The following is a 20,101-nucleotide window of genomic DNA, read 5'->3' as shown; positions in this document are numbered from 1 at the left end:
CGGCAAGAAAGACTGAGGAAAATGGTGTCGGCTGATACCTTTATACCCGAAGAACTGCAGCTATGACGTCGGGTGAAGTGCGACATCAGCCGAGGCCAGACCCAGACTTTGGAATCCGGCCGACCGAAGGGCTGCCTGACGACAGGACAACCCATTTGTAAGGACTGCAGATGCATCCTTGAAGGACATCCTGTGTATAGTTACTCAGACATACTATCCACCAGATTTAATCCTTTAACATTCTGCTCTTCACATCCACTACATATTCAGATGGAATATTGTTAAGCTTGTATCTGTTGTTTTTGTTATCCCCAAAATGCCCTAATGGAGGTCAGTATAGTGATATGATTCAGTTTTTTTGTTTTGTCTTCCTTTTTCCATTAATGAAGTCTTAATCCTTAGAAGATGAGGTCTTCTCACCCTGTTATCCAATACCAACTTTTGTTTGTATTTATTTGGCATTGCTGAACCCAGTATCACTGCTAAATTTGGGAATCTCTGGATAGAGTGTCGGAAATTTTGTTCAAGTGATACTCTCTGGTTTAGGTTCTTTGTCATATTTTTAAGTATATTGAAATAAGCATTTTTTCTCCTACTGCAAAGTAGTGAATGGATTATATAGTTATGTTTTGGAAATTCAGGCATTATTTAGAGTCTTGAGTCAGTCTGCTTCAACCACTGCCATTAGTTTTCCTCAGTCTGAAATTAAAAAGTAAAATAACTGGAATTCCCACAGGCTCAACAGATTTATGGCCCCAGAGGATGAAAGAAAGCAGTTGTAAATGATGGTACACAATAAAAACAGATATGAATTGTATAACACTGAATATGTCTAATGCCCCATAGGGTAGAAATGAACAAGATCTGCACTGTGTGGGTTTTTTCTTGACCCAAAAAAAATCTAAAAACATGATGAGCATGAGCATGTAAGGGACAGGATGATCAATTCCATATGTATCATGAGATTGTTTCATTTACAGCAAACATGCTGTAGACTGAGAAAACTGAATAAGACTGGATTGCATCAGAGGAGATGAAGTAAGTGTGTGTGTGTGTGTGTGTGTGTGTGTGTGTGTGTGTGTGTGTTTGTGTGTGTGTGCATTCAGTAACAGTTTAATGATCATGTTGTAGGAAGAAAAATATACTCTAGGAAAAATAAATGCTGTATGTAGGGGTATAGTTATCTTCTAAAGAATATGTAGTCTCAAAAGTAGTCCGGGAATATGGCAATATGTGGATCAGCTATATGGCAGTATTTTTAGAGGGGGTATGATGGTAATGGCCATTGGTTTGCTCTGGATAATAATCATACTGCTAAAGGGGCTAACATGCAGTCGGAAATCACCTGCCATTGCTATTTTCTTTAATTCCATCAAAAAGGAATTACTTAGTCTGTCATGAGAAAATCTACATTTTTAAACTATTAGCATGCCCATACTTAAAAATGTGGTACTTTTTATATGTTTTTGTTTCTTGTTTTTGTATTAATCACATTTATTAAATGACCACTTAAGACAAAGGCAAGCATACATTAACAAAAAAGAAAACATATCATATTAACATTTTTCTCCATTTTACGTACATTATATATCACATATCTTGTCTTTGTAATTATTAGTCCAACATTACATAAATTGCTGAATTCCTGCCCTCCCTTAAAACTCATTCCTCCTCCTCCTATTAAACATTAGTCTGCATGTATCGTTCCAAAAATTTCTATTTATTTCTGTGAAATTTGCTCCTTCCCTTTTCTTAAGATCCCTCCTCCAGTCCTTTTATCTCTTTTATCAAATTTATACTTCAAATGTAGTTGGCTTAGACTTTGATTTCCATTTTCTGGTAATTGCTTTTTGGCAGCCAGTGAAATTAAGCATAAGGCCTTACTAAGTCTAGGCAATTCAGATACTGTGTCCCAGCTAAAAATTCATATCCATAGTTACAGCCACTTGTTAACCCAGTAATTCTGACAAAGTACACTGTAGTGAATTTTTAAACTCGGGCAACTCATTACACTCCCAAAACACATGTTTCAAGTTATCTCATTCTTCCCCATCTCACCTCCAACATTTGCTGTCTACCCAAGGAGAAATTCTGTAAAGTTTGCTTGGGGTATAAAAAAATACCTATGCAAACCCTTCCAAGCAAAGATTCTAAATCTTTTGGACGTTGTCGCATACTTGGGAGCCATACAAATGTCCTCTCATTGTTCCCTTGTAAGTTGTTATTGCTGTCTCTCTGCCCAATCTTTTCTAACCTCCTCTGATTGATTCCTATGGTTATCATGCAGTATTGTATGTGCCCTGCTCATTATATCTCTTTTAACAGTAGCTTCTCTTCTAGGTTCAATAAAAAACTCAACTAGAGCAGGTCTTTTACTCAAGATTTGCCTATCTCTTTCTCTTTGCCTGTACTCTGATACTAATCCTTAGTATGGAAGACAGTCTCTAGTCTACAGTCCAAATGGCTTCTTGGCCTCATCCCCTCTCTATTACCTTTCCCTCTCTAGGTATTTCCTCCCAATATCTTGCTTCCTTTGCCAGTTTTCTCCAGTAAATTCCAGACCATCTTGCCAGTTTTCTGTACCCCTACTTGCAGTCATCCTTATTGGCAAAATCTCCTTTCTCCACTCTTATTTTGGTTTAGTTCTTGGAATACTTCCTGATAGTTTATGAATATAATATTATGTATGGTTGTTATTAGTCCTTTTCAAAATCTGCTTCCAAAATTCCACTCTGTCTTTATTTCTTAAGCTTCCCCTGCTTCATCATCACCCATTTTCATTTTGAATTATAACCTTCTGTTTGTGTTATGTATATGAGCCTAAACTGTGTTGCTCTAAAATATCCCTCCAAATCAGGTAATTCACCTTGTTCTATTGGAAGGATGAATTTATCCCACGTACCTCTTGCCTTCTTCCCGTCTGAGATAAATCCCTTCAACTCTTATTGTCACCAGCTTCTCCTGTAGTTGATAAAAATATGCTTGACCCATATATAAATTAAAGGGACTGAATTGTTTTCGCTGCTTGTATCTTCCTATCCATATCCATAAACAAAAGAAGCAAAATTCTGTAGACTTCACCACAGCAGAGAACGAGCAAATTCCACTTGATTAAGAAGAAAATGAGCTTTTATTGATAAAACAAATAAAATACAATGAGCGGTTTCGGCAAAAGCTGCCTTCTTCAGATCGTGTAATGTAAAGACCAGCAGTGGTTTAAATAACATTGAAAAAACAATCATAATGAGGCTTTAGTCACTTCCTTTTTCCTTTGGTTTTTACTCCCAATCACAATGTAGCATCAGTGAACTTATGTGCATGAGCTAAAGAGAACAAGATCTTGTAATTGGTGTTTTGATGTTGGCCAATAATTCGTCTAACTAATGGTATTATATCCAGTCATGCTTCTATGTTCTAATAAGGGTTCAGAATTACTGTTCTGTTGACAACCAATCATATACTTCACATTGGTTGTTATTTCCAATCGCAATACAGCCTTAGTAAGCTCATTTGCTTAGATTGAAACTGCTATTTGGCACTATAGCCAAGCCCAAACAATCATATGTCCCACTTTGGTTCTTACTTCCAACCACAATGTAACATCAGTAAACGTATTTGCATAAACTAGAACTGCTGTTTGATACTATAGTCAGAATCACTAAGAATTCTTATATGTCAGTAAAGTTAATACCCATGTCAAGACTTAATAAGTCTTTGATAAATATAATTATATAAATATATAACGTTAAGCTATCCAAAGACATAAAAAAAATGCTTCAGATGCAAAGTATGTTAACTAAACATATATCCAGATCAGAGAGTTGCTTGTTACAAGACTATATAGACTTATAAATCTGCAAATTAAAATTGTTATTGTTAATAATAATAATAATAATAATAATAATCATTTTAATTGGCAGGTTTATAAGTCTGTATAGTCTTGTAACAAGCAACTCTCTGAGCTGGATATATGCTTAGTTAACATACTTTGCAACTGAAGCCTTTTTTTTTTTTTTTTGTCTTTGGATATCTTAACTTTATATATTTAGTTTTATTTCCATTGAATACCAAGTTTCTATGCAGTTTAGAAAACATTGTGCTACTACTTACTAACTCTTAAATGTTTAGTTATGCAAGGTAAGAATGTAACTTAATATTTTAAGGTGTAAAGCTTGCTTTTATGAAACTACTGGAAGCTTTGCTGCAGAGCTATTGATATTTGCAGTAGAAACGAAGGATAACAGTATGAAACTATATTTATGAAGTACTTATTAAGCCTTGACATGGGTATTAACTTTACTGACATATAAGGATTCTTAGTGATTCTGACTATAGTATCAAACAGCAGTTCTAGTTTATGTAAATACATTTACGGATGCTACATTGTGGTTAGAAGTAAGAACCAAAGTGGGACATATGATTGGTTGGTCTTGGCTATAGTGCCAAATAGTTTCAATCTAGGCAAATAAGCTTACTAAGGCTGTGTTGCAATTGGAAATAACCAATTTTTCCCCCTTCCCCTTTCCCCTTTTTTCTCTCCTCATACCCCCCCTCCCCCCTTCCCCCTTTTCCTGCTTCAGCCTCATGTGGTCTATATAGTTTTATTATGCTTAACTTGGGCACATTAACATTAGTATTGTGATCAGTTTTAATTTCAGTTTTTGAAAGTCACTTGCACTTTATATCTCCTCTTCCTTTTCCACATTCATATATGTGAGAGGTTAACATGTTCAGATTTATGAAAATATGAAGTAATGTTTGAGCGGATGCTGTTTTAGTTTGTGATATCATGGTGCTGGCTTATTTGATAGTTCATTTGAGCTTGCATATTCATTGTTTTTACTCATCAAGTTTTAATAGTTTTGACATTCTATTTATTTACATATAGGTTTTTGATTTGTACTGTTATATATATATATTTTCATTTTTATATATTTATTTGCATAAATGAATTGATTTGCATTGCTATATGTATATTTTTCATATACATATATGATTTTCAATTTAAATAAACTGAAATGTGATTAAGGGCTGTGTTTTAAGAAGGAATACCTTCTCCACAGCGTCCGAGGTTATCCATTCAGATATAGGATGTATCTACCCTTTGAAATGTTAATTGTCTTGTTTAAATTGATGGATCTAATTGTTTAATTGGGCTGATGATTTTATATTTAAAGATGGGAGATTGCATTGTAGAATGTAACCTGAGGAAGCACACTGGGATGATGCGTGAAAGCGCTTGTTCTCTCTTTAATAAAATCCTTTGACTTATTTTATGGTGATTCGTGGTGGTTCCTTACAGCTTTACAAGAAATAACCAATGTGAAGTATATGATTGGTTGTCAACAGAACAGTAATTCTGAACCCTTAGTAGAACACAGAAGAATCTTGATTGGATATAATACCATTGTTAGACAAATGATTGGCTAACATCAAAGCATCAATTACAAAATCTTGTTCTCCTTAGCTCATGCAAATAAGTTCACTGCTGCTACATTGTGATTGGAAGTAAAAACCAAAAGAAAAAAGGAAGTGACTAAAGCCTCATTATGATTGTTTTTTCAATGTTATTTAAACCATTGCTGGTCTTTACATTACACGATCTGAAGAAGGCAGTTTATGCCGAAAGCGCTCATCATATTTTATTTGCTTTATCAATAAAGGCTCATTTTCTTCTTAATCAAGTGGAACTTGCTCATTCTGTGCTGTGGTGACCTCTACAGGATTTAGCTTACTCTGTTTTCCCAGCCTGAGACACTTCAGTGTGACTGGGATATATATTCTCATATCCATAAACAACGTCTTCCAGTTTCTCAATTTTTGTATTATCTTCTGATTAGTCTCTTCCCACACATTCTTAGCTGCTATAACAGAAGCCTTTTAATCCATACTCCTAAATAATTCATCTTATTGTGTCCCTATTAATATGGGTATTGTTGAACCAGTTCATGTGTGGGTACATAACTTACAGCTATATCCTTTGTTTTATCTTCATTAATTTCATGTCCTGAAAAGACTTGAAATTTATCTCATAATGTTCGACAACACTGAGACATCCTTTTAAGGATTTATCATTTACAAAATAATATCTTCTGCAAATAAAGCCAACTTTTTGTCATTAACATACCAATTATATCATTGCAGTTTTTACTTTCTTATTTTCTTTGCCAATGGCTTTAAATATAAAGCAAATATCTATTCAAACACACCAAGAAAGAGAAGAGCTGCAGCTTATATGTGTGCCTCCAATTATTTCTGTATCTTCCTAATTAACCTTATTATTGTATCAGGGAATGCAAATGTTTCCTTTGCCCTACTCATAAAATCCTAGCTTACTCTGTCAAATGCTTTCTCTCCATCCAGACCCACCAACAGCAGCAGCATTTTCTTAAATTCTACTTCCCTCTGGACCATCATTGTTCTATTAGTGTTGTCAAATATTTGCTTCCCCTCAAAAAAACAACACTGACCCATGTCTCAGTTTTGGCGAGACCTTTGCCATTCTTTTAGCTAGTATAGACATAGACGCAGTCACAACTTAAACTTGCTCCTCCCCCATGTCTCACACATTACACGCTGGACTCTAACAACTCCCATTGCTTCCCCTATACTGACTCCCCCTACTGGTGACCTCTTCTCATTTTCCTATCACTTTCCTACAGGTCTTAAACATTACCTCTCCTAACTACTGACTCTCCTAATATGCCTTTCTCAACCCAAAATGTTCTCTTCTTGCCTCCCCTTACTCTTTCTTTACACCCTTACTTCCTATAATTCCCACCTTACACCAACATACATTTATCCTACAAATACTCATGCTAATGCCCTCACTCACCCTCTGCAGTCCTTCTCTATCTGCTCATCTATCCTTCCTCTGAATACTCTCCTCCCTAAAATCAAAATGCCTCCATCCCCCAGTCCTTCTCTATCTGCTCATCTATCTTTCCTCTGAATACTCCCCTCCCTAAAATCAAAATGCCTCCATCCCCCACTATCTCTTTTAAAAGTAAAATAAAGTACCTATTCTACAAACAAAACTTCATCCCCAAGACTCTACTTCAGTCAGGTGACATTCATCCAAACCCAGGCCCCCATTTCCCCTCTCCAGTGAATAATGTTAATTTTCCAAACCCAGCTGGAACTACTCCTCCAAAAAAACATGTATCATTTTACTCTATGAATACTAGAAGTGTGTTAAACAAAATTAGTGAATTCCATGTCTGGATGGCTAACAACAACCCTGATATAGTTAACCTGACAGAAACCTGGCTGAAACCTCACTACCATGACAGTAATATCCTCCCTCCTGGATACAAAATACTTAGACTAGATCAACAAAAGAAAAAAGGGGGTGGAGTGGCCATGGTCTACTCTAACCATCTTACTCTTTAAAGTCTGAACAAACCTACTCTCTCCTTTCCACCTGCTGAACTCCTGACAGCTAACTTTAAACTTAACAAATACAACACTATCACTGTTGTAGCTATCTATATTCCTACAGGGGACAACGTTACCCTTTTGGAAAACATTCTCTCTTACCTTTCTCAACACATTCATAATGAAACCATCCTTCTCGGGGACGTAAATATAAACTGGCTAACTCTCCAGGCACGAGACACTACTTCATGCATCAACTTACATGGTTTTATGCTACTAATCTCGGCACCCTCCCATATAAACAGATCACACAACCCTAGCTATCTTATTGATTGGATATTAGTCTCTGTTCCCTGCAAATACCATGACATTGAAACTCTACCCAACTCCCTTAGTGATCACTCCCCTGTAAAAGTAACTGGATACACTCCTCACTTCACTAGACCACATAGTTTGCGACAGGTTATGTATCTATCTACCTTCTGCCCTGAGACTTTTAACGCCTTCCTCTCCAAAATTAACTGGACATATCTAACCCTACTCCCCCTAGATGAAACTGTCCAGTCACTCAACTCTACCTTCCTAAACATCCTTAACTCACTTGCTCCTCTCCACATTGTCCGGATCAAATCTAATACATCCCCATGGCTAACCAATGCTACGTGCACCTTAATGAAAACTAGAGACAGGATGTGGAAAATATGGGTGAAAACTAAACTCCCTACTCATTTGCAAAAATATAAAGAACTCAGAAATCTGACCAAAAAACACATCAGCAAAGACAAAAAGGACTTTTACTTTAACCCCCCTACTGCTGAAAAATCAAACCCCCAAAAAATTCTGGAACTCATTAAATCAAATTCTGCATCCTGGTAACCATTCTTCTCCCAACCCTTGCCCATACAGCACACCAGAAGAAACTGCTGACATTTTCAATACCTATTTTATTGAATCAATTTCAAAGATGATAAACTACATCCCCACTATCAACACTAATAATTCCTCTGAATCCCCTCTTGTTCTAAATTATTCTAACACTTTTTTCCCTTAAATCTGTACTGACTAACTATATTAAATCCTTACTCTCTAAATTAAAAACCTGTTCTTCATCTGCTGACAATTTGTCTCCCTATTTGCTGCAGGTAGCAGCTAAATCTCTTGCTATCCCTGTATCTATCTTAATAAACCGCTCCATCTCTAAATCAAAAGTCCCTTCTATCTGGAAAGAAGTCTACACTTTACCTATACATAAAGGAGGTAATTCCACCAAAATTACTAATTTCAGACATATTGCGATCTCTCACCACTCTCAAAAATATTGGAAAAATGCATACATAAGCAAGTCATGCAATACCTACTACAGGAAAACTTGCTCACACCCACCCAACATGGCTTTCGCCCAAAACATAGCACTACTACTGCCCTAATATCCTTCATTAATACGATTTCTCTGGTCAGAGACAACAATAAATTTGTCTTTTGCTTATTCCTTAACCTCTCTAAAGCCTTTGATACACTTCTCCCTCCCTCTTCTACTGACCAAACTGTTTAGCCTTAACTTCTCTACTACTGCTGTTACCTGGTTTTCCAGTTATCTCACTGACCTCAGTGATGTGGCTCTCAACTCTCTCCCCTCCTCTCCCAGTCAAAATGAGTGTCCCCCGAGGAACTGTCCTTGGCCCATTACTTTTTAATATCTTCACAAATCTACTCTATGCCTCCTGCCCCCAGTCATCCCTTATACAATATGCAGATGACTCTAAAGTCAACACCATCGCTGACACTCCCTCTGACCTTATCTCTGCTACTCAAACATCCTTTAACTCAGTCGAAACCGTGCTCTCTGGCAACCATCTTATTCTTAACCCTAAAAAACAAAACTGTTACTCTTTCTTCCCAAAAACTTCACCTACCTTAAACCCACATTTTCCATACTGTCCCTCGATAAAACATCTGTCATTGTTGAATCTAGCACAAAACTTCTAGGCGTCATTATAGATGACCAGCTTAAGTTTGATTTACATATAAATAACTGTATTAAAAAGACACACCAAAAACTTCGTTATTGAAACAAAAAGTTTCTCACAAACAAAGCAAAAATAACTCTCTCTTATGCTTACCTCCTACCTAGCCTATTGTATAGCTCTCAAATTTTCACCAATCTTAACTCCTCACTCCTAGCTAAATTAGAATTGACTTACAACAAGATTGCTAGATTTGCTGCACACCAAACATATAAATCTCACCATTGTCTCTTGCTCAAATACTTAATCTGGCTAGAATTACCTCACCAGCTCTTCCTCTCTCAACTCCAGATAATTCACTCAATTCTATACCAACAATTCTACTGTCCCAGCTTATCTCCTCTCATCTCTCAATATTCTCCCACTAGGTCTCTACATAGCTATGACCAAGACTTGCTACAAATATATAAACCTAAGACCAGAACTGGATGCAACCTCTATAGCTACCATCCTACCATAACATGGAACAAACTTCCTTTAGAAATCAGGTCCCTCAAACATCTTAATCATTTCAAATCTGCCACCAGAGAATACCTAAAAACTCACTGGTCTTGCCACTGTACTAATCCTCCTTAAACTACCTTACTACTTCAAAGACAGTCTACCACCTGCCCTTTTGTAGACTCCTACTTTTATTTTATCGGTAAGCTCCGTTTTAGCCTCCTAATCTGGGCAATAACCTGACATTACAATCTTAAATACTGTAACCTCTATAAACTATCACTCTACTTGTCCATCTCTCATTTCTCTCCTGATTCAAAAATGATGTCAATAACAACTGATATTTTGAAATTCTTTGCTGTTAAAAAAAAGAAAGAAAGAAAAAAGAAAATGTGTTTTGTCGTTGTCTATTGCTTCTAGTCATACTTAAATTGTAAAATACTGAAGCCTTTTCTACTTGTGTTAAACTTATTGTAATATTGTGGAGCTTTTATCCCGGGGCCTCCACTGAAAAAGGGCTACTCAGCTCAGTCGGACAAACATAGTCAACAAATGTAAAATAAAATAAATAAATAAACACTTTGTAATCATGGTTTAAAATTTGAAATGGGCCTATATGAATGTGGGTCTCTGGCTTTGGATAATATAGCCCCCACAGCTATCTTCCAAGATGTTGGTACTTTCCCTCCTTTTAAAATACTGCTTAACAAAGTCTTCCAGACCTTCATCACTTTCTTCCTTCCTAACTTTCAAACTTCCACTGGAATGCAGTCTTTTCTGGGAGACTTTCCTGAAGATTGATTATATATCATCATTTTTATCTCATCACCTCCTGTATTAACTGTTAGTTGTTGAGCCTTATCTTACCTCTGACCTTGGCATAATTAAGTCTTCCATAAACATTGCCATTTGTGCTCTTTTTTAATTTCCAAATATCTCTGTTTTATACAGATTTTCATAAAATTTCCAAAATATCCCTAAAAATCTCTACAGGATCTGTGGTTATTTTTCTTGTTGTAGGTTCCCCTAAGTTTGGCAACAACCCTTTCTACTTTCTGCTGCCTAAGTTGCTGTGCTAAAAGCTTTTGTGCTCTGATATTATTATCAAGAACTAGTTGCTTAACAGCAATCTTTCTAAACTCATGCATATTATCCAGACATTCCCTTATTTTCTCTTTATTGCTGTGCATTTGTGCCTTTCTTGTTATTTGAGATCCCCCTTATTCTGCAATGCTTTAACCTTTGTCAGTCCTTGTAAGTAATTCCTATTACTTGTTAACTATACCTCCTAATCTTTTTTGTACCCTGTTTTTAAACTCCATTTTCATTTTATCCAACTCAGTAGCTATAACTTACGAAGATATTTATATCTTCCCTAATAACTCTTGAATAATCTCCAGTACCCATTCCTTAAATTCCTGGGTTTTTAACAGGTAGATGGGAAATTGCCAGTGCCTCATTTTTACTTCATTACCCTGCATTTTTATCTCAGTTTTTATTGGTGCCTGATCTGAAATAGTTATTGGATGTGTGTTGAAACTTTCAGTTAAATGCAAATGTTCCAAGGAAATATAATTTATTTCTAGTCTAGCCCACATATTATACTTTTCTTACATTTCTTTAGAAATTTACCCTGTTTTGTTATATTTCCCCTACTAGGTCCCCTGGTACACTCTCATAATTGCAAATCAAGTTTCATCACCCACTTGTAAATAATATTCTCTGCTGAAAGCTGAATTTTTCTAACAAAATTGTCTTAAGCTCCATAATAGCAGTTTTTTGTTAGAATGCAAATACATACCAGCAGTCTTCCTCCCTTGCCAGTAGCCCGTAATACCACAAATCTGCTATTATTGTCTTCTTTCTTGTTCTTTCACTATTAAAGCCCTTCTAGCAGTTATTATTACTCCACTTTTCATTTGTCCTTGATATTCTGCTAATATCCATCCTGAAATCCTTTTTTGTTAGTCACATGTTCATTTCTTTTTAAATGCATCCCCATGCAACATTGCTATTTCTTAATATGATTCAATACATTCTTTTTTGTCTTTATCTGTCAGGCTCTTTACATTCCAAGATAATATGGAGAACATAGCCATTATGATAAAAAAACTATTGTTCCCACCTATTATACATGACATTTTTTTTTGAGTATGTATTTCCAGCTTTTGCATTACATCCACACATTGCTTGGCAGGCTGATCTTTTATAAGGTTGTTCTTCTCATTTCCATTTGAACTTATGTCACATTGTTCAGGACTTTATTCTTTTAATGAAAATCCTCAAACAAAAAAAAATACATTTTCAAAACACCCATCCCATATTAACCTAGAGCAAACACACATAACTGTGTACATCTTAAAACATGTTGAAGTTGAACTTTCCAAATAAGAACAATTGCCCCATAACAGCTGCACCTGCAGGTATTACTTAACTTAACATTAAGGTCACCCATGCTAAAGTGCATTCTGTAGCCTGGGTTGCCTCTTATGATGATTGCTGTCTCTTATTTTCTTATCTCTATTCCTCTCCTTGACTTGAAAAACAGCTTATATGCTTTCAGAAAACATCAACGTTTAGACCTAAGAAAAAGTGCACTAGCTATCTTTAAACAAAAAAAAATTGTGTACTGTTCTGTTAAATGCACTGAAGTGTTAGGACTTGGTGTTGCCATTGTACCTATTAGTTTTGCATTTCCCTCAGCAAAGAACACTTGGAACTCTCAAAATTAATTGCTTGGACCTGTAGACAACTCCTCTGCATGGAAAAGTACTCAGTAATGAATCTTAATCATTTTCACTCTGAACAGAATGTATAGCCTTCAGGAGCAGACTTCTTGATTCCAACTGAACATTTGCTAATTGGAAAAAACAAGCTAATATCTTTGCAGTTGTAATAAACTTAGCATTTTTCATGGCTTTCTTCCTTTTGTCTTATTTTTAATGCCTTCTTGCTTAGAAAAAAAATGTTTATAGCTTAAGCCAAATACATTAATCTAGACAGTCACCCTTGTAAAAATAAGAGAAAATATCTTAATTCTACATATAATCAGTGCAGTTTTGCGCTCCACTCTTACCCCAGCAGCCTAAGATCAGAGCATATAAACATTAAATGTGTTTTTGTCCAGCCTTTCTCTTCTTGTTGTACTGCAAAGCCTACAATTCTTACAACTAAAAAGCTACCTGCTTACTTTAGTATCTTTAACACACACAGTGATCACTGAAAAGACTCCCCACACGTTTAAAATAACTCTGACTACACATTATACAAAACTGGTTTACTTATATGTAACGTTGTTTATATAGGTTCATAGGTTGGTACTGGGCTATCTGCCCGAAGGCATATATTAGCCCAGCCACGAAGTGCAGTATTCACCGCCCCTTTAGTAGTTCCCTAGACCCTTGTACTAGCAGGTAGTACCCTTGGCCCCTATCTAGTAGTGCTGTTGGTGTGATCCCCGGTGTGAACTTTCTGTTACCCATCCACTCATCAAGGTTCCTCTTGAAGAGTGATAGTGAGGGGCTCTGTCTTATGTAGATTGGGACCCTGTTCCATAGTAAGGGAAGTCTCTGTGAAGGGAATCTATTCCTCCAGCATGTTCTATTCATTGTTGTGTTGAGGTTTATATCCCTAGAGCATGTAGCTCGAGTAGATTTGGTTTTGCTAAGATGGAGCATGTTCAACAATTCTGGGTTGGACATGGCTCTGTACGTTAGACCGCCTCTGAGAAAGCAGTATGCAGCAGAGAACAGACTTAGCTTTTTCAATCGTGCTGCATATGGCAACTGTTTGAGGCCAGTAATCCTCTTGGTTAGGTACCTCTGTGGTCTCTCCAGCTGATGGGGATGTCTAGCCAGGTACATTCCAATTGGTACATTGTACTCAATAATGGGTCTGATGAGGGAAGAGTAGGGGGGCACCATTACATCCTTAGATCTTGATGCGAACCCTTTCGTGATCAGATGGGTCACATAGAAGGATTTTCTAACCACTTTGGCAACATGGTTATCAAAGGAAAGCTGACTATCTACTTGGGTCCCTAGATCCCTTATTTCTTCTTCAGATTTCAGAGGATTACCTCCTATGTTGTAGTTTATATAATGAAATGTTTTATATAAATACTAATAAGAACAAAATTTGTTTTACTTAGTCACTTTTTTCCTTTTTAGTGTCCTTCTAAACATAAACGAAGTAAAGGAGGGGCACATACTTCATAGTCCACCCACAAGTTTAACAAAGCCAACAAAATTCCAGCCTTTTAGCCACTTTTTCTTGCAAAGGCATATTTCATATATTTTATACCAAAATCTCATTAATGCTTTATAGTCTCCCATTTATTCACTAATTTCAGTGTTGCTGGCCTTCTTCCTGCTCATCTCCATCTCCTAATACTAGACTCTGGTCAAGTCCAAGGTTAATTCTTTTTGTCATCTCCTGTGCTTTTTTTTCTCCCTCTCAAGCATTTTCCTTTGGAGCATTGGAAACTGTTTCACTGGCAAAGTCTCTCTATAAACCTTATTGTCAGAAGATGAGAAGCAAAGTCTCCCTCTGCTTGCTGTTTCACTTCTTGTTGGATAAAAGTTTTTATTTCTCCTTAGCTTATTCATCAAAAATGACTGATTCTTTAGAAAAATATACTCTTAACACAGCTGGATATAGCAGCTTGAATCTCACACCTGCCTCTTGATATTCACTGATTACTGGGATATATTTGCTTTTCTTGTGCCTAGTGTACAGTAAACAGTCATTTGTTTACAAAAATACTGCTGTCTCCAGTTTTTAATACTTTACCCTTCTGTCAGAGTTTTGTCAGGATTAACTCTTTCTGCTGGTATGATTGCATCTTTACTAATACAGGTCTTGGCTGCTTTCTCATGGCCAGGTTTGGGGCATAGATTCAGTGTGCCTTTTTAATTAACACATCCTGCTGTGGAAGGTCAGTCCAGTTACTTATTTGTGCTTTCATAAAATTAATTCAGTCTGTTCCTTCTAATTTCTCTGGTACAGCAGAAATCTTAGTTTTTCTCCATCCTCTCTGTATTCTAACTCTACTATTGCTTTTGATAAAGCTCTTCTTGATAAGCCCCATAATGAGCAAGTTGTTTTTTTCATTTCAGCCTCCGATGTTTTTGCAGTTTATCACTTCATCTGAATGGTTTGTTAAAGGTTTGATTTTTGCAGCCTTTTATTTGATTTGATACATAATCATGTCTGAGTACATTTAATTTATTTTTTTCCTTTAAATTACTGGAAGTCATCTCTCTTTAAAAGCTGAAGCTTGAACTGCTTTTGTTGAACACCCACAGAATCGTCCCAGACAGTATTTTCTTTTCACCTTTTCTGGTTGATTTTCTTCTAGGTTTTCCAAATGTCTTCTTTATTTGCATCCAAGCAGTGTACTTACTAGCCAGTTACTGAATTTTTCCCAAAAAAACAGTTTCAGTGGCACTCCTTTTTCTTAGTTTCTGTTTTCACTTTGGGGGAACTGAAGTTAAGCTGTTGATCCATAGCTCTCAACTAGTCTGGGACAAATCTCAACAGAATCAGGGACAAATTTGGAAATCTGGGTCAATCAGGGACACTTTTAAAATATTAGAACTAACTTGAGACACTGACAGAATAAGAGAAAGTGAATTAATATAAAGTTTGTGAAGTAAAAAAGTCTATAACTCTAATTATTAACATTAATTATTAAGTGTAATTCACCACCTTTTCTCCAAGGTTTGGAGAGATTAAGAGGGTAAGAGCTTGAGTCAAAATCGGGGACACCTCTGAAAAATCCGGGACAGTTGATAGGTATGTTCTGATCAATTTATAGCCATCTTGTAAGTCTACTTGTCATATATTTTGCTATTAACACTGGGTTATGCAGGATAACGCAAATATAAAATCATTGCTCAGTATATGAATAACATGTCTGTTGAATGAACAATTTGCATTTCTGCAATATAGGTTGAAAACTATCCAGTGGAACCAGCTGTTCAGAAAGCATACTACAGTACTGTGGAACAAATGTCTCAGAAATTGAAAGCTATTAAGTACAATGGTAGCTACTTTAATCGAACTGAAAATGACACCAGGAGGCTCTGTACTCGTGAAGGATGGTTCTCCTGTCAAGTGAGTTGTAACACATCTTTGTTCATTTGAGTTCTTTGATTCCTTGAATTTCATCACTTGCATTTTTTACTATATTTGTTGTGGATTTGTTCTCCCAGGCCTCTGGTGGAAAGAGGGTTTTGTAACTCATTCAGACTTTCCAGTTATGGAATGCAGTTAAATAAATAAATACTGTAAGTTTATGGAGTCAGCTGATAAACAGTCTCATCCAGAATGTTACACCACATAATTTTACAGTTGGCTTTAAAAGAACTTGAGTAGATCATCAAAATTAAAATGGCAAGGTTGAACGTAACTATTCTTTTAATGGTAGCATTTGTATTTGCCCAGGCACTAAATTAAGATTTTATGTAATGAATGTTTTGTGTGTGTGTGTGTGTGTGTGTGTGTGTGTGTGTGTGTGTGTGTGTGTGTGTGTGTGTGTGTGTGTGTGTGTGTGTAAATACTGTAACTTTGTTGACTTACCACTAAATCACGAGTTACTGTATCAACTCATGACCATCAAAGTAACAAAAGGAAATCTACTCCCATCCATTCTGCTCAATATGTGCTAACTCCAAGATTTCAGAATAGTGCAGACAATGGAAATTAACAGTAACTGTGCTGTTCCATGATTGCACAGACAGTAGCAACTGCAGATGTACAGTGACAAACCCCATAAAACCTGTTTCATGTTCCAAAAATATAACAGAACTCTACATACCAAACCTACATTGTTGTGGTACTCTGATGACAAATGCCATCTCACAAAATGTGTACAGTAAAATACAAGGTCAGCAGTCTGGTACATTGACCAAATTACTGGCTGTTACAGAAAAGTTGACAAATAGGCATTTAATCATACTGGGGTAATTCATAGATGTGTAAAGGCATATACATACACAGACACATACAGTGTATGATTTACATTCATTTGGTTGAATGTAACTTTTGTTGAATTTGCAAAAAAGTGGGTATGTTTGATTGATTAAAAGCTGATCGCACATACCTGGTTTTTTTTTTTTTTTTTTTTTTTTTTTGCAAGATTGTGGCATGGTGGGATCAGGGAATTTGCCTTTACCGCAACTGCAGTCAGATCTTGGACTCTGAGTTGGTATATGTAATTAGCAGGGGGTAGGGGTGCAAGCCCTTCTTGTAATAAAGAAAGCTTTACTTTTTTTTTTTTTTTTTTGATTGGCTGGTATTTGACCAGTTGTGGTCAGTCACTTGCCATTCAATATGGTGACTTTTTTGGCGTACAGATATATACATTACTAGTGGTATAGTGGAGCAGTTCTGTGCCCCTGGATCCATGGATATGAATGAAGAAAATGTGTCACATTCCACAACCCTGAAATCTATGGGTGCCTAATAATGAAAAGCAGTAACTTACTGAATGCATGCCATTTAAAGAGGAAGTGGGAATTTCAGCGAAGGGAGTCATGGAGACCAGAACCTGAGTTGGAGAACTGTGCAGGTTGAGGGACCTGTTTAGAGAGATGTGCTAACTTGAAAAAAGAAGGCAAGAGAGAACAGCCAAGAAGTTAGGCTGTATTAACAGATGGCTGTAAGACATTACTTTGAGAGAGAGAGAGAGAGAGAGAGAGAGAGAGAGCAAGGTGGGGAGAGAGAGAGACTTGAAATAAATAGTCCAAGAATTGTGGCTGCAAGAAACTGAATTTAAGTGAACATAACCCCCAAATGTGAACTTGAGAGGACTGATGTAAGGAAGTTTGGTTTATTATCTGTTATTTGTTCTTTCCTTTTTATTGTATGCTAACCCTAATTGTAGGCCTTACTCTAGAAAAACCCTTTCATTAACACTACTACTGCACAAGACTCTTGGACATGCACCTCACAAGCACAGCACTACATCTTTCTCCTTACTTAGTTTTTACTCTAAGTCTAAACTGCAAACATTCACACCCCTAATGTTTAAAATTTTGGCATATCTGTAATTTTAGGCATTAGCATCTAAAACACACACTTACCTACTGCAGTAAATCTTCCTCATTTTGATATATACCACACTAAATACACTCGATCATAAGTGCAAGTGACCAAATTTCCACATTATTCACTGTTCACTCTGTCAAACAAATGGCAATTTGACAAACTGAACATAATTCACATGTGTACATGTACATTTGTGTATGCACACATATGGATATACAAATTTATATATATTTATAAATGTATATGTGCACAAGCACTTGCGTGCACACACTGTAACAAAGTGCTGCTTATTTAGAGACACTTTTTAAATAGAACACTGTATGTCTTGCAGGGTGACTTCAGTTTTATTCTGCCTAACTTAAGAAGGTTGTTTCAGCAAAAAGATGTTTCACTTCAGCAGTAAGTAAGAGAACAAATACTTTGTTCATATCCTTCAGAACAGTAAAGCAGAAACAACATTCAAAGCAACAGCAACAGCAAACTAACACACTCAAGTGCGCTAGCCGTTTAAAAGCATTTATAGCATTTGCTGTCTGTTTTTCCTCTGTTTTCTGCAAAAATATCTCTTGTTTTTCCTGCTTTACTAGTTTAGTCCAGTTTCAGAGTTGCTGATTCCTGGGCTTTGGTTGTAGTTCCTGTGTACTGTTTCCTTGCCTTATTTGGGGGAAAGGAAGTTACCTTGCTTACCAGTGGGAGTGGGAAGCATTGAGCTGCCTTTTGTCCAGTTTTGTGAGGTTTCAGCCAGTAACTAGTAGTTTATTGGTCGTTTTGGGCCAGTTTCTAGCTTTTTCCAGCCCCCTGGTATAAAACGTGCTAAACGCGCGTTAGCGCGGAGTTGCCACTGTTGCACACTAGGGCAGCGCCGGTTAAGCAGGTTTAAACTATTCGGGCTACCTAAAGTCCACTCTTCAAATTTTCCCTTAAAACTACCTTCCTCGAACTATACTACTGATCAAATCAGCGTATCCTATAACTAAAAAGATCATCTCTACTTGACTCCAAGTAGACTATTCTCTATCTATTAAACCTAGCACTTGCTCCTACAGTACTTATTACCTTGATACGGCACTCTTGTCATAGATAGTACCCCAAAACGGGCACCCCCCATTTCTCGGTCACCCACGTCCCCCGGAATCTTTTTTTAAAGTTTTTCGTCTATCCTTCTAGCATGTCGAGGGATCAGTTGCTAGTGTCCTCTCCTGCCCAGCTGGTGAACCTGGGAATATTGTGGCAATGTTTCAATTGCCTCATGTACACAGACAACCCTCTCCTCCTCCCACAAAACACAAATACATGCGAGAGATGCAACTATACGGCCAAACTGGAGGCTGAGCTCTCTCAACATAGGACTGGCAAGACCAGTCAGGAGGAGAAGGTTACCACACACACTATAGACCCAGTCTCACATAGTACCATTACAACCTCAAATCATACACATAAACACACAAAGACATACTCGGAGGCTCTGATCAAAAATCTACCAAAACAGCAGAGGCCACCAAAGCAGACACCCAAACAACCACCACCTCAGAACACAACACCCGCAACACATTGACCTCACAGTCAGAGTGTCAAACAGTCACAGCCCTTAAGGCCAAACACAATGCCAGACACACTAGTCATTGGTGACTCCATAGTCAGACACACTGACGTCCCGCTCACCAGACTGAGTAAGGAGAAGGTCACAGTAAGCTGCCTGTCGGGCGCTAGAATCCGCCACATAACGCAAGCACTCAGGTCTCTCAACAGCAGGTACAAATATGACTCAGTCATTGTCCACGCTGGTGTAAACGACCTGAGACGTACCTCCTTGGACTACATGAAAAGAGACATTGAGGAGCTCTCTGATTATGTAGCCCAGGCAGGTATGACCCTGACCTTGAGCAGTATCCTACCTTCACCAAGAATGATGCCACAATACAGAGATAAGATGATCAGCTTTAACAATTGGCTTAAACACTGGTGTCATTCAAAGGGGATCCAGTATCTGTCTGCCTGGGATGACATGCTGGACAAGCCACGCTGCTTCAAGGGGCGGCTTGCACCTGTCACCCTGGGATTCCGGATATTGGCAAAGGCTCTTGCCACCCCATAGTGCCTTTTTAGGCAAGGCTCAAATTCTAAACCTACCACCCTAGAACACAAAAAGGAAAAAACTAAGGGTAATGCTGCTCAATGCCAGAAGTCTAAATCTCAAAATGCACGCA

At 37.2% G+C, this 20,101-nt stretch overlaps 1 protein-coding gene across 1 annotated transcript in view; it reads left to right on the top strand.

The window, feature by feature from the left end:
* DFFB (DNA fragmentation factor subunit beta) overlaps positions 1–20,101 on the top strand; it is a 510,736-nt gene that overhangs the window by 421,064 nt on the left and 69,571 nt on the right. Inside the window, exons 5-6 of the mRNA XM_044063571.1 lie at positions 15,795–15,959; positions 16,984–17,072. Coding sequence (XP_043919506.1) covers positions 15,795–15,959; positions 16,984–17,072 — 254 coding nt within the window. The remainder of the gene's footprint in view (positions 1–15,794; positions 15,960–16,983; positions 17,073–20,101) is intronic.

This window comes from Protopterus annectens, chromosome 2.part1, assembly GCF_019279795.1.
Source record: "Protopterus annectens isolate FY-2018-M chromosome 2.part1, PAN1.0, whole genome shotgun sequence".
NCBI classification, from domain to species: domain Eukaryota; kingdom Metazoa; phylum Chordata; order Ceratodontiformes; family Protopteridae; genus Protopterus; species Protopterus annectens.
This window is presented reverse-complemented; position numbering and strand designations above follow the sequence as displayed.